We start from the raw sequence: 14,951 nt of genomic DNA on the forward strand, positions 1-14,951 counted from the left end.
ATACTGCCCTTGTGTCTAGCTACTTTGCTGAATTCACCTACTAATTCTAACATTTTTTATGCAAATTCTTTTGAATTCCTCCCATAATCATGTTGCAAGTGTGATGATTTTTCTTTTTCAATTCTTACGTATTTTATTTTTCTTCTCTTACTGTATCGGCTAGAACCTTTGTCACAATGTCGAATGAAGTAATTGGTAAGTAGAATCTGTCTTGTTCCCAACTTGAAGAGAAAGTTTCTAATGTTTTTCCATTAAGAATGTGGTTTGCTGTTGGCTTTATACATTGGTCCTTTATCAAATTTAAAGAAGTTTTTTTCTATTCTGAGTTTCCTAAAAGTTTTTTAATGAATGATATCAAATTTTATCAAATGCTTTCCCCCACTGATTAAGATGATCTTATTATTCTCCTCCCTTATTATGCAATTAATGTTAATTACATGGATTGATTTTTCTGATGCTAAATCAACTTTGCAATTCCTGGAATGAACTCAACTGGGTCATAGTGGATTTTTGCTGCTTCATTCCTGAGTGAGATTGGCTTGTAAATTCCATTCTCATAATATTCTTGTCAGGTTGTGCTAAATTCATAAAATAAATTGGGATGTATTCCTTCCTTTTCGGTTCTCTAGAAGATTTGGTTAATAATGATATTATTTCTTCCTTAAAACGTTATAAATTACCAATGAAGCCACCTGGGCCTGGAGTTACCTTTGTGGGAAAATTTTAAGTTATGTATTGTTTTTAAACAGATATAGGGCTATCCAATATTCAAGTTCCTATTCTGTATCAATTTCAGTAAGTTGTAGATAATTTTGTTTTTTTAACTGTTCCATTCCATTTGTTCAATTTTCAAACTTATTTGCATAAAGTTGCTCATAAAATACTCTTATGGAGGAAAAAAATGTCTGCAGCATTTGGAGTAATGCTTCCTTTTAAATTTTTGACATTATTTATACCTTCTCTCTTTTTTTCTTGGTCAATCTTGCCAAGGGATTATCAGTATTATTATTTTCAAAGATCCAACTTTGTGGTTCTTTCAATTCTCTCTACTGTACTTCTTCCCCTGTAACATTAATTTTACTCTATTTATACTGCTTCCTTCTACTTTCTTTAGGTTTAATTAGTTCTTTTTCTGACTTACTGAGAAAGCTTTTTTCCTTTTCCAATATGTGCTTTTTATAAAGCAGTGATCTTCAACCTTAGCTGCACACTGCAATCACCGGGGAGCTTTCAAATGCTTAAGTCCCATCCCCAGAGATTCTGACATGACTGGTCTGAGATGTGGCACGGGCATCAAAAGCTTCCCAAGTGATTCTACTGTGTAACCAAGGTTGAGAACCACAGATTTAAAGCCATACCTTCTAAGTACAACTTTAAATGCATCTTGATCATTCAAATTGTTTTAAAAATTCTGCAGTGATTTTATGAAAATTTTTATTTTTTAAAATTTTCAAGTTTATTGGTAGGGGCAGAGAGAGAGGGAGACAGAATCTCAAGCACTGACAATGCAGAGCTTTATGTGGAGCTCAAACTCATCAATAATGAGATTATGACCTGAGCCAAAATCAAGAGTTGGATGCTTAACTGACTGAGCCACCCAGGCACCCCTTCTGTAAAATTTTTAAATGGACAAATCCAATACATGGCTTTAGAAGTCAGGTGAGTAGTTATTTTGGGGGAAGAATGAAGGGGCTGTGACTGATAACACGGGAAGATTCTAAAGTGCATGTTTAATTGGTGATAATTTATTGAGCTGGACACCTGCTCTATAAGTGTTTCTGTAATTTTATAGTATACTTAAAAATAGATTTCATACAAGGACTGGGAATTATAATGGCATTAGCCTTCTCAATATTAATACTGGGAGCTAGAAAAAACAGCATTAACGTCTTCTAAATTCTAATGGAAAATAGTTTCCAGCCTAGAATTCTGCATTCAAACTTTTGATCAAACATGAAGGTAAAATTAGAACATTTTCAGACAGAGAAAGTTACAGAAAAGTTACCTGCCCTGCAACTTTTCTCAAAACTCCTGGAGAACGTGCCCCAGTAAAAGGAGGAAATAAATAGGGAGATAATGACAGGAGATCCTGGAAACAGAGATTTCAACACAAGAGGAAGGCTGAAGAAGTTCCCAAGATGGTAATCGTGCAGCAGGCCTCCAGAGCTAGCGCACCCAGGGCAGCAGGCTGGAGGGCTCCAGGACAGACATCTCCAAGAGAAACTGAAACCAGGAGACTACACCTGCTTATGTCTGACCACAGACAGATTTTTCAGTTCTAGTTACACAGAAAACCAAATCAGGGCTAGTTACATAGAAAACCAAACGATGAAAAACCCAGGTTACGATAAACAAAGAGTGATTCCCCCATCCAAAAAACGGGGAGGTATAATCATAGTTCAACCCAGCTGTGAATAGGGGTTTTACAGTTATAACAACAAAAACGGGAGCACTGATTTAGCCAAACATTGTGATGTAACTATATGACATGAGGGGGAAGGCAGGGGATTTCGCACTCGTGGTATGTGGGGAGTTGTTGAGTGAGGTTACATGCGATAATGAATCCTCATCTATAGTGGGACATCGAAAGATAGACTGAACTGGAAAATCAAGAAATAGTGTAAGCATGGAGAAGTTAAATATCCTTACGACAATTTAAACTGGAGGGAAGTAAGGGATGGGAAGGTGTGGGGCAGGATGCTGCTACTTTCTCTTATGAGATCTGGAGCATGTGCATTTTTCAATTATGTGTATACAGTATTTCATAAAAACAAAGTTAAAAATAAAAGAATCCCAAGAAGTAACAAGTTACTTTTAGCTTAAAAACTCTGGATAATCACCTGAATCATCCCTGAACAAGAAGAAGCATATTGGTAGCACACACTAGTAATCATTATTGATTGTTTCAACCCCAAATTCTCCCCATATGAAGGTCCAAATTATCTACATTTTAGTATAGAATACATGAAAAGCGGCTCCCAAAAGCCAGAACATACAAAGCAAATGTTTTCATTCATCAGATTACACTGAATTTACATTATTGCAACCAACATGTAACTTCTCAAAAAGGCCTATTAAGTTAGTTGGATCTGTTTTGCCCACACCAGATTATTCATTTATCTTTTATGAGCTGATAATTAATGGGATTAAGTACCTGAATCAAAAGAGAGGATATGGTTTGTAGAAGTGAAATTACCTGAAGAAAGTCACGAAGAACTGTACCAGGTCCATAAAATTGCTGTGCTGGGAGAAGGCGATCTGTGAGGGAGAAACAGGCAGCGTGAGGAGGTAGACTACTGAGCAGCACCATCAACTCGGCCTTCCTGGTTCAAGGGTTAAGCTAAAAGACACACTTGAAATGCTCAGGAAGAGTTCTTTAACCCTTTAGTTTCTTTTCTGGCTTAACTGCCAACCCAGAGGTAATATTCTGAAGCCTCAACGCGAACTCCCAGAGTGCCAGCCTTTCTGCTCTTGACATCAGATCTAAGTCCTTTCAGTGTGACCTTGAAGACCTCTCAGACCCCCAACATGAAAACCCCAATGCCAGGCAAGCCAGTTTGCTTGCTACCTCCTCTGCCTTCCTCTGGACAAAATGCTCTCCTTGTTTGCTTTGAGTTCAAGTTCTTGGATCTACCTCGAGGTCAGGAGCTTCTTCTGTGCCCTTCATCCCTTTGATACTTACATGCTCAGCGAATACTCACTCAGGATAGTGTCCTTTCAAAAAAAACCCGTATCTCAAGTTTTACTACATTAAGTATCATCTGACAATCAATATAACACCAGTTGGAACCTAAATAATTTTAGTACACGGTTAATAGTTTTTATGCAAAGAATATAAAAAAGTCCCTAATGTAGTTCATCGAAGACACCACTGACTGAAACAGGCATTATTTTGTATATAATTAAGAAAAAACATTGTCAATTATACTATGACAAAATGCTTTAAAAATCATTGACTAAGATGCATCGTGATTTCAGAGATATTAGAACATGAAAAAAATAAGCATGTCAGGATTTATTACTAAGTATGATAACTGTGTCATTATTAGGTATAATACTCATAGTACTAGCCAGATGTTATGGCATATTCCCTGCTTTTTAAATTTTTTATGAATTTTTCTTAATGTTTATTTTTGAGAGAGAGACAGAGTGCAAGCAAGGGAGGGGCAGAGACAGAGGAAACACTGTATCTGAAGCAGGCTGTCAGTACAGAGCCTGACGTGGGGCTCAACCCATGAACCGCTAGATCATGACTTGAGCCAAAGTCGGATGCTGAAGTGACTCAGCCACCCAGGCGCCTCTTCCCCGCTTATTTAAAGAGAACATAGCCCTCCTTGGAGAGACAATGGTACTGTAAGTAAAACAATTATTGACTAAGGTGATTACTGCTCCAGCACAGACAATAAATATGACAGGAATCAGAGAAGTAAATGATTAGCGGCTTCTTTTTCTAATCCCACCCAACTCTCTTTGTCAGACAACAGCTTCCATCCTATGGTAATGAAAGAAAAGTCCCAGCACTGGGACAATTCAAGGTTTTGTGCTTTTTTTTTTTTTTTTCAATTTTTATTTTTTTAATATGAAATTTATTGTCAAATTGGTTTCCATATAACACCCAGTGCTCATCCCAACAGGTGCCCTCCTCAATGCCCATAACCCATTTTCCCCTCCCTCCCACCCCCCACCAACCCTCAGTTTATTCTCAGTTTTTAAGAGTCTCTTATGGTTTGCCTCCTTCCCTCTCTGTAACTTTTTTTCCCCCTTCTTCTTCTTAACAGTTTCTCGGGTCTTCTGTTAAGTTTCTCAGGATCTACATAAGAGTGAAAACATATGGCATCTATCTTTCTCTGTATGACTTATTTCACTTAGCATAACACTCTCCAGTTCCATCCATGTTGCTACAAAAGGCCATATTTCATTCTTTCTCATTGCCAAGTAGTAGTATTCCGTTGTACGTATAAACCACAACTTCTTTATCCATTCACCAGTTGATGGACATTTAGGCTCTTTCCATAATTTGGCTATCGTTGAAAGTGTTGCTAGAAACAAGTGCCCCTATGCATCAGCACTCCCATATCCCTTGGGTAAATTCCTAGCAGTACTATTGCTGGGTCATAGGCTAGATCTGTTTTTAATTTTTTGAGGAACCTCCACACTATAAAGAACTCACCAAACTCCACACCTGAAAAACAAATAATCCAGTGAAGAAATGGGCAGAAGACATGAATAGACACTTCTCTAAAGAAGACATCCAGATGGCCAACAGGCACATGAAAAGATGCTCAACGTCGCTCCTCATCAGGGAAATACAAATCAAAACCGCACCCAGATACCACCTCACGCCAGTCAGAGTGGCCAAAATGAACAAATCAGGGGACTACAGATGCTGGAGAGGATGTGGAGAAATGGGAACCCTCTTGTACTGTTGGCTTTGTGCTATTTTTACAACCAGACTCAAAGAGGCAGAGGAGGTTTCCAATGTTTGCCTTTTCTGATGGTCTTGTTTTCTTTTAGACATTCCATAAATAAAGTTCCAACACTACCTATTCAGGCTATAGGACATTATGGGGAATAGAATTTTCAGTTTTTGTGTCCTCTCTCTAGCCACCATATAATCAGAAATACAAAGATACATAGATTTTATGCCACAGGTAAGGAGAAACCCACATTCTTTGCTTTTACTTCATTTTCTAACAGTAACCAGTCACAAGTAAGATCCTTTGAGAATATGGCCACCACCCTTGCACAAAAGCTCTTTAATAAGCTGGAGAAGAACAATTGTTTAAACAAGGTTATTCAATCTTGAGGAATGAGGACTCCAGGTTACAGCATATAAAGAAGGAGAAGGTAACAGATTCCAGTCCAACCAATTCTGTTTATAGACTTTCATCTTTTAAAGCATTAGTATGTCCTCATTGTTTAGACTTAAAGTGATCCTGAGATGCTTTCCCCACTGTCAGGTGCCAGGAAGCACGGATGCGAATAGTACCCTCTGAGGACTACCAGATGTCTGTGCCCCTTGTGCCACAAAACACTCCTCAGTGCTGCGATCACAGCTGACTTCTTGGTGAAGTAGGGAAACACCACATTCATGTCTAATTCAAAACCACAACGAACCAATATAAATTGGTTGCCAGCGTGGCTGCTACCCAAGACTCACATTAAGGCAATCTCTTTTGTTATGTATTACAAAGGTTTTGTAGGGGGAAAAAAAAGTCCTAACATAAAAGTGTTTATGAACAGACTGACCATTTAGAAACATCTATTCTTGCTCAACACCGCACCTACCATGTCAGTCTTTGTGGATTAAGCTTTGATTGACAGGGTGATGAACTTATTGTCCAAACTGAAAACTTCTGAGAGAGAAGGGGAAACACAATTCAAAATTACACCAGGCAATCCCTATCAAAATAACACCAGCATTCTTCACAGAGCCAAAACAAACAATTCTAAAACTGGAACCAGAAAAGACCCCAAATAGCCAATGTTGAAAAAGAAAACCAAAGATGGAGGCATCACAATTCCAGACTTCAAGCTGTATTACAAAGTTGTAACCATCAAATATGATGCTGGCACAAAAACAGACACACAGATCAATGCAGCAGAATAGAGAACCCAGAAAAGGGTCCACATATGTATGGCCAACTATTCTTCAACAAAGCAGGGAAGAATATCCAATGGAAAAAAGACAGTCTCTTCAGCAAATGGTGCTAGGAAAACTGGACAGCAACATGCAGAAGAATGAAACTGAACTACTTTTTTACACCACACACAAAAATAAATTCAAATGGATGAAAGACCTAAATATAAGACAGGAAACCATCAAAATCCTGTAAGAGAACACAGAGAGCAACCTTTTTGACCTCAGCCACAGCAACTTCTTACTAGACATGTCTCTGCAGACAAGGGAAACAAAAGCCAAAATGAACTACTGGGACTTCATCAAGATAAAAAGCTTCTGCACAGGAAACAATCAACAAAACTAAAAGGCAACTGATAGAATAGGAGAAGTTATCTGCAAAGGACATATGGGATGAAGGGTTAGTATCCAAAATCGACAAAGAGCTTATCAAACTCAACACCCAAAAAACAAATAATCCAGTGAAGAAATGGGCAGAAGACATGGATAGACACTTTTCCAAAGAAGACATTCAGAAGACAGACACATGAAAAGATGCTCAACATCACTCATCATCAGGGAAATACAAATCAAAGCCACAATGAAATACTACTTCACACCTGTCAGAGTGGCTAAAAAAAATTTTTTTTAACGTTTATTTATTTTTGAGACAGAGAGAGACAGAGCATGAATGGGGGAGGGTCAGAGAGAGGGAGACACAGAATCTGAAACAGGCTCCAGGCTCTGAGCTGTCAGCACAGAGCCCGACGCGGGGCTTGAACTCACTGACAGCGAGATCATGATCTGAGCAGAAGTCGGCCGCTTAACCGAGTGAGCCACCCAGGCACCCCCAGAGTGGCTAAAATGAACAACTCAAGAAACAACAGATGTTGGCAAGGATGCAGAGCAAGGGGAACCCTTTTGCACTGCTGTTGGGAATGCAAACTGTTGCAGCCATTCTGGAAAACAGTATGGAGGTTCCTCAAAAAATTAAAAATAGAACTACCCTACGCCCCAGCAAATGCATTACTAAGTATTTATCCAAAGGATACAAAAATGCTGATTCAAAGGGGCACATGCACCCCAATGTTTATAGCAGCACTATCAACCACAGTCAACTTATGAAAAGAGCCCAAATGTCCATTGACTGATGAATGGATAAAGAAGATGTGGAATATATACACCATGGAATATTACTCAGTGATGAAAAAGAATAAAATCTTGCCATTTGCAACAAAGTGGATGGAACTAGAATGTATTATGCTAAGTGAAATAAGTCAGTCAGAGAAAGACAAATATATGATTTCACTCATATGTGGAATTTAAGAAACAAAACAGATGAACATAGGGGAAGGGAAGGAAAAATAAGATAAAAGCAGAGAAGGAGGCAAACCATAAGAGACTCTTAAATACAGACAACAAACTGAGGGTTGCTGGAGGGGAGGTGGATGGGGGGGATGGGGCAAATGAGTGATGGGCATTAAGGAGACACTTAAAGGGGATGAGCAGTAGGTGTTATATGTAAGGATGAATCACTAATTGTATTACTGAAACCAGTATTACACTATATGTTAACTAACTAGAATTTAAATAGAAAAAAATTACAGTGGGACCACAAGCATGAATTGCACTGTCGCTACTCAGACCATCAGACATGCAAACCAATTGCAAAAGTGATCTTGTGGAAGATTAGATTTTACTGAAAGTGCTGTTGGAGAACTGATCGCACAAAACCACAGGCAAATGAGGACTTGGCAGGATTATCAACTGAAGAGGTATGAAGGTAAAAACACAAGTCCTTCAAAATGCTCCAGGGAGGATTAAGAGAGGACCTTGGGAAAATTGGTGATGCTCTTGACTACTAAATCATGCTGTGAAGTCAAATCTGAAGTGAAGGACTCCATCCGTGCTGTCCGATCTCCAGGCACTATCTATCTGCACAACTGAAGCCACACCTCTACTTATCTTGCTCAAGTTTTCTTAGATGTGCATTTATTTATGGTCTTTTTCTTTCATTAGAAAATAAGATCCATGAGGACAGGGACCTTGCTGCTGACTACATGTCTCTAGTGCCTAAAGCACTGACTGGCACATAAGAGTGTTTAATAAATATGTGAATAAATGAATAGGGTAACTGGAAAAATAATGACCCTATCTCCACCTTCCCCCAAAACTGAGTTAAGACCTGATTGAGTTTTCTTTCTTCTAAGAATTGGCTCATGGTTGCAACCATAATTTAAAATTTGTTAACTGTAAAATTAAACACTTTCGTGCTTTTGTTTCACCTAAGACAATATTCCAATCAGAACTTTCTTCCATGAATTATTACAAAATAGACATTGAAACAAACATTGAAGTGCTTGTGGCTTTTCTGACACTGAAGAAAATGGGGACTGTCTATAATAAAATATACTTAATACAAGGAAGAAAACATCATTACAATTTGTAAATAAAACTCACAGTATCACTTTTCTCCCTTTAGTAGGTATCGCTCCCCACATTCCAGCAAACCTAGAATTCATGTCCCCTGACATTTCCACAACCTGCTTCTGCTTCACTTTCGGCAGTAAGTTTGATTAAGCTGTGCTTGCCCAGGGGACCCTCTGGGCATATTAAATAAATCTGAGAAACTAAATCCAGAAGCCCAGCTAGCCCCAGGGTTTAGGGGAGTGCACGGTGGGCCTACATTTCCCACGCAGTAATTTTGTTTCTGCCAAACACGTGTTTTCAGGTTGCTCTACTACTGAACTTGGTCTTTCCGTCACCAGAATGCCCTGCCCACCCATCTGCAGTGGGCACCCTCTGTCCCTTGCTACCTGGTCCAAACACTCCCTTCCTCATTCTGCCACCTGCTCCTCCACTGGGGATTGGCTCTCTCTTCTCTACATTCCCAGTGCCTGATCCACTTCCCTTTCAGGGCATGGGACAGTCATATTCCACCTTATATGATGGCTGTGTATGCAAGAGATGTCCTGGAAAAACAGATTCCTGTACTCTTCTGTCTACAAAGGTATCAATTTCTGACTTTCTAATTCCTATAGGATAAAGAACAAAAAGGCAATTCCCTACCTCCCACAGAAGCAGATACCCTGACCTCCAGAGGGCAAATACACCATCGTATTCCAAGAACTAGACAATGGTTCTCAAACTCTGGAGAGCTTGCAACAAAGCGTGAATCCCATTTCTACTCCTGAAGCTTTAAGCTCCCCAGGTGATTCTGATGCTGGTGTCCAAAGACTGTATTTTAGGGAACACTGAACTAAAGAATTAAAGGAAAGAGTCTACCCTGCTCCTTCCCCTGAACAATTCCTTTAGTGTTTCGGAACTACACTGAAAAAATTTGTCATTTTTACTTGGAAGGTTTGGCCCCCAAAGAAATGAACTTGGATCTTCTCCAGGGGTGGGAGTGTGGTGGGGAAAAGGGGAAGGATGAGGGTAGTGCTTTGAAACAGAGAGGTATGGCCCAAACCCTGAGACCAGGAAATGGAAGGAATGGAGAAGATGTTCTAGAGTTTTGAAAGGGCCAAGGAATACAGGGTGACTGCATGGTAGGCCTGGGGAGGCTCTGGGGCCTCACTGATTATTCTGTGCTCAAGTGCCTAGGTCTGAGACACATGGGAATGAGGACAGCTGTCTTAAAACAAACCTAACGGCCAGAAGCCAGGGCAGTCAGTGAATGAAGATCAGAGGGCCTTCCCCAGATCTCTGGGTTCAGTAAGTCCTGAGGTTTCTGCAGTCCTGAGAAGGGGATGGGGCTCTCTGAGGATGGATTTCTTATCAACTGTGGTAGGGAGGGTGCTCTAAAATTTTTTTAAAAATTAAAAAAAACTAAGGCACTTCTTATATTAAACTACCACAGAACAGATTCTTTTTCTAACATTTGTATTTTACATCTACTATGTGCAATCCAGAAAAGTAGGTATTCGGAAACAAGTGAATGAATGGACGAACGAATACTGAACTAATAGGGAAAGACCACTCACTGTTTAATACAGAAGGTTTGAAAACAGAGAGGGAAGGACCTCTAGTTTGCCTTTATCTTCTCCACCATGAGTGATCTTCACTGTTATGAACACACAAGGTATAGGATGGGAAAGGACAGCTGGCCATCCTGAGAAGTAAAGATTGCTAGCTCCCAGGCAGCACCTGGTGGGCTCTGAGAAAACCCAAGGTCTGTATGTACCTGACAGAATCCTGATGGGCTGCTCCGATGGCTCTTGAGGCCCGCAGCTTCACCAGGGCTCACCTCCTACTGGTCTGGGAGTCTGTCCAGCCCGGGGCCCCTCTGCTCTTCAAACAGGCTCTGCAGACGCTGAAGATCTCACTTCAGGATCTGAGAGGGCCAAAGTGGCCTTGGCTGCCATCTGGGCTCCTGGCTTCACCATGCCAATCTTGCCACACAGCTCTGGCACTGCAAGGCTGGAAGTCAGGAGAGAACGGACTCCTCCTGTAAGAACCCAGGCCTCAGCTGTGTCAAAGATGGAAGACTCTGTGACCACTCTCACCGGGCTCTACTGCTGCTACCACCTTGAGTTTTGCTGTGCCACAGAAAAGTTTTCTTGTATTAAATCTTGCCATTTGCAACAACATGGATGGATCTAGAAGGTGTAATGCTAAGTGAAGTCAGTCAGAGAAAGTCAAATACCATGCAATTTCACTCATTAGTGGAATTTAAGGAAAAAAAAAAAAAAACAAAGAAAAAAAAAGAGACAAACCAAAAAACAGACTCTTAACTACAGAAAACTGATGTTACCAGAGGGGAGGAGGGTGGGGGATATGTGAAACAGGGGATGGGGATTAAGAAGTACATTTGTGATGGACACTGGGTGATGTATGGAATTGCCGAATCACTATACTATACACCCGAAACTAGTATTCACACTGTATGCTAACTATACTGGAATTAAAACAAAAAAAGAATAAAGGAACACTGGATGCCCTTGTGGCAGCTGCAGAAGCTTCCAGCAGAGGTGGGCCTGCAGCTTCTTCACAAAATAATTGATAGCATTTGTAGCCGAGCTTATCCTCTCTACCAGGATTCGCGCTGTGTTTGGGATTCAACAGAATGGAAGAATGTTCTAGAAGATATTACCAAATTTTTCAAAGCTGTAGTTGGTAAAAATTTACCTGATGAAGAGGTATTTCAGCAGTTGAATCAGCTGAATTAATTTCATCAAGAAGCTATCAGGAAATGCTTAAAAAGTAGGAAAAGATGAAATCAGGCAGGCTCTGTTACAAGAAATAGTTGATATTTCTTCTCACAGCTACAGGATTTTGATTGGCAGTTAAAGCTTGCATCGTCTAGTAACAAGATTGCTACATTATAAATGCTACTTAAAAAAATTTTTTTAGTGTTTATTTATTTTTGAGAGAGAGAGAGAGAGAGAGAGAGAGAGAGAGAGAGAGAGAGAGAGAATAAGATGAGAAGGGGCAGAGAGAGAGGGAGACACAGAATCTGAGGCAGGCTCCAGGCTGTGAGCTGTCAGCACAGAGCCTGACGTGGGGCTGGAACCCACAAACTGTGAGATCGTGACCTGAGCTGAAGTCCGGCACTTAACATACTGAGCCACCCAGGTGACCCACAAATGCTACTTTTAAACTTTAATCTAGATGTAAAAGAAAATGGCGAAGTCAAACCGTATTGTCGAAATAAGTAAAGAAGAGCTGCAGAATCTAATAAATTCTTTGGAAGCAGCTAACAAGGTGGTCCCACAGTTGAAATAACTGGAAACTATCAGATTTCACTGTTACACTTGAGACGGCCGGCCGAGTGACTGCTGTGTGTTCAGAAAACCTGCAATATACAGACTGTTATCCTGTGCTGAGAGAACAGCCGTGCTGAGATTGCAGAGATAAAAATTTATCAGCTTCCCGAGCTGAGATTGCAGAGATAAAAATTTATCAGCTTCCCGAAAGAACAGGAAATGACACGGATGACAGGAAATGCATAAAAATGAAAGATCAAAAAGCTGTAACAGTGATTTATATTTTCATAACGGTTGTTTTGCACTTATTAAATATTTGAGAAATCTTTATAGATATACAATTTCAGTTTTACTGAAAACTAGAAATGGGCTCTAAAGTAATGTAAACATACAAAGCACAAATATACTTGAATGTTGCTTAAAGGAATGTATGAATAGCAGGGTGTGTAACATGGATATATATGATTAATTTATATTTCAAAAATAACTTCCAAGAATGTAGATGCTGCATATATAACTCAGCAGATTCTGTAACTTTCTTATATTTCAAAGATTGTAAAATGTAAATTTCTTAAGAAGCTCTTCTTCAGACATGAACAAGAAAAAAATAAACCTGTGTGAACAGTTTTGAGTTATGAATTCTAGAAATTAGATTCTTTTACTAGAATAGGAAAAAATGAAAATAACACTGTTACTTCTGCATTTGTGTGTCTGATTGGGAGGGTATGCTCTGATAAAAAGAACAGATGTCATTGTGTAGTGTATATATAACTATTCAAATATCAGCTAAGATTAAATATAGGTCCACTTTTGTTATAAACTTCATAGTGAAGTGAATAGTTTTGGGTGTTAACAACTTCACTGGAAAACAAACCATTTTTAATTTTAGTTAACTTTAAAAACAAGTATTCTGGGGTGGCTCAGTTGGTTAAGCGTCTGACTCTTAATTTAGGTTCAGGTCAAGATCTCACGGTTCCTGGGCTGACAGCGTGGGGCCTGCTTGGGATTCTCTTTCTCTCTCTCTCTCTCTCTCTCTCTCTCTCTCTCTGTCTCTCCCCTTGTCGAACTCTCTCTCCCCCTCTCTCTCTCAAAATAAATAAATATTTATATATATACACTAAAAACAAAAATAAAATAATTTTCTTAAAAACAAAACAAAAACAAATGGGAGTTCTATCTGGAACTCCATACTGAGACCACGGGCTCTGGACTGGATCCCAGTGCCCATCAACTGGCCTCACATACTAGCCACCTAATGCTGGTTTGTGCTGGCACAGAAACCGTATACCCAGACTCTGCTCAGAGCCTCAAAGCAAGTTAATACCACCGAGCCACTCCTTCCTGACATGTGATTAGCTAACACTCACCATCCGTGCCCTCCCAGCCTCCCACCTCAACACTGCTCTGTGCTTTCTTCCCCACTTGTCCTTCCAGCCACTCCTTCCACCACTCTCCAGAATTCTGATTCCATTTTATCATGATCATTAGTAATTTCAAAGTCATTAAGAACTACATATAGTGTACCTGGCTGAAATATCTATAAGGACAAAAGAGCTAATCATGCAAAGCAATGGTTCCTGCTCCCTATTTCCTCTTGTAAAGGTTTCTCTCCAGAGGTCCCCACCTTTATTTAGGTTTCTTTTCAGTTCTTCTGTGGGTTACCTTTTTATCACTAATTAGTGTTTTGTTTTATTTTATTTGCTATTTCTTGACTTAGCCATTTTAGGCACCACTTACTGACTTTCCTACTATAATCAAAGGTGATTTAGGCCATTGTCTCCACCAGCTCCTTCCAGTATAGTCACATCATTGTTTTTAGGGCCTCTGTCAGTTTCTGTGTCACTGTTATGAGGGCGATGGTGTTGAAGGATGCCAACAGAGACAGGGAACGGATAAACCACCCTTGGATACAGGGAAAAGATGTGCCTGTTACACACAAACGGTTGCAGAAGCAGGAGGCAATTTGGCCATGGCCCTCTGGAAGGAAGCTTCCCAGTCCTCATAGCCCAGAGGGAGGAGATCTCAGGCCTCTGATGCACCCGTGCTTGGAGATGAGCCCAGCAGCTCTCAGGGAGGCTCCCTTTGCCATCTCACCAGGGTGAGGTGTGTTAGACTGAGGGAAAACAGGGTTTTGTCCCAGACTCCTGACTGTTGTAGAGACTGCCCAACAGCAGCCAATAACTGGTAAAACCCTAGTAAAATGCTGTGTACTTCCTGCAAAGTAAAAGAAAGTCAGTTCCAAGATACACCCCAGCTGGCCTAGATGTGCTAGGTTCCAGCTAGCCCAGGCTGCTGGCCCAGCTGTGGCTACCTTCAGGAGGTTAAATAATACACTCAGACCTTTATTCTTTTTTTCTATCACTTGTATGATCTTTTTTGCATTTTTTTATTATGGAAAATTTTAAATTTAAAAAGTAGAGAGAACAGAATAATGAACCCAGTGTGCTCACTACCCAGTTGTAATAATGACCAGCCCAAGGTCAGTCTTGTTTCATCCATATGCTAGCCTCTTTCCCCACAATCATATTATTTTGAAGCAAATCCCAGGTTTCCTATCATTTCATCCTTAAATATTTCAATACATATAGTTATCTCTTAATGCCCCTCTTTGTGAAATTAGGATGTTT

General features: G+C 40.0%; 1 protein-coding gene across 5 annotated transcripts in view; it reads right to left on the reverse strand.

Moving 5' to 3' along the window:
• Nucleotides 1-14,951, reverse strand: part of ATRN (attractin) — a 159,916-nt gene that overhangs the window by 27,587 nt on the left and 117,378 nt on the right. For all 5 annotated transcript variants that reach the window (XM_060613551.3, XM_060613532.3, XM_060613525.3 and 2 more), the window contains exon 25: nt 3,197-3,258. In XM_060613551.3, the coding sequence (XP_060469534.2) occupies nt 3,197-3,258 (62 nt within the window). The remainder of the gene's footprint in view (nt 1-3,196; nt 3,259-14,951) is intronic.

The sequence above is a fragment of the Panthera onca genome, chromosome A3, assembly GCF_046562875.1.
Source record: "Panthera onca isolate mPanOnc1 chromosome A3, mPanOnc1 haplotype 2, whole genome shotgun sequence".
NCBI lineage: Eukaryota > Metazoa > Chordata > Mammalia > Carnivora > Felidae > Panthera > Panthera onca.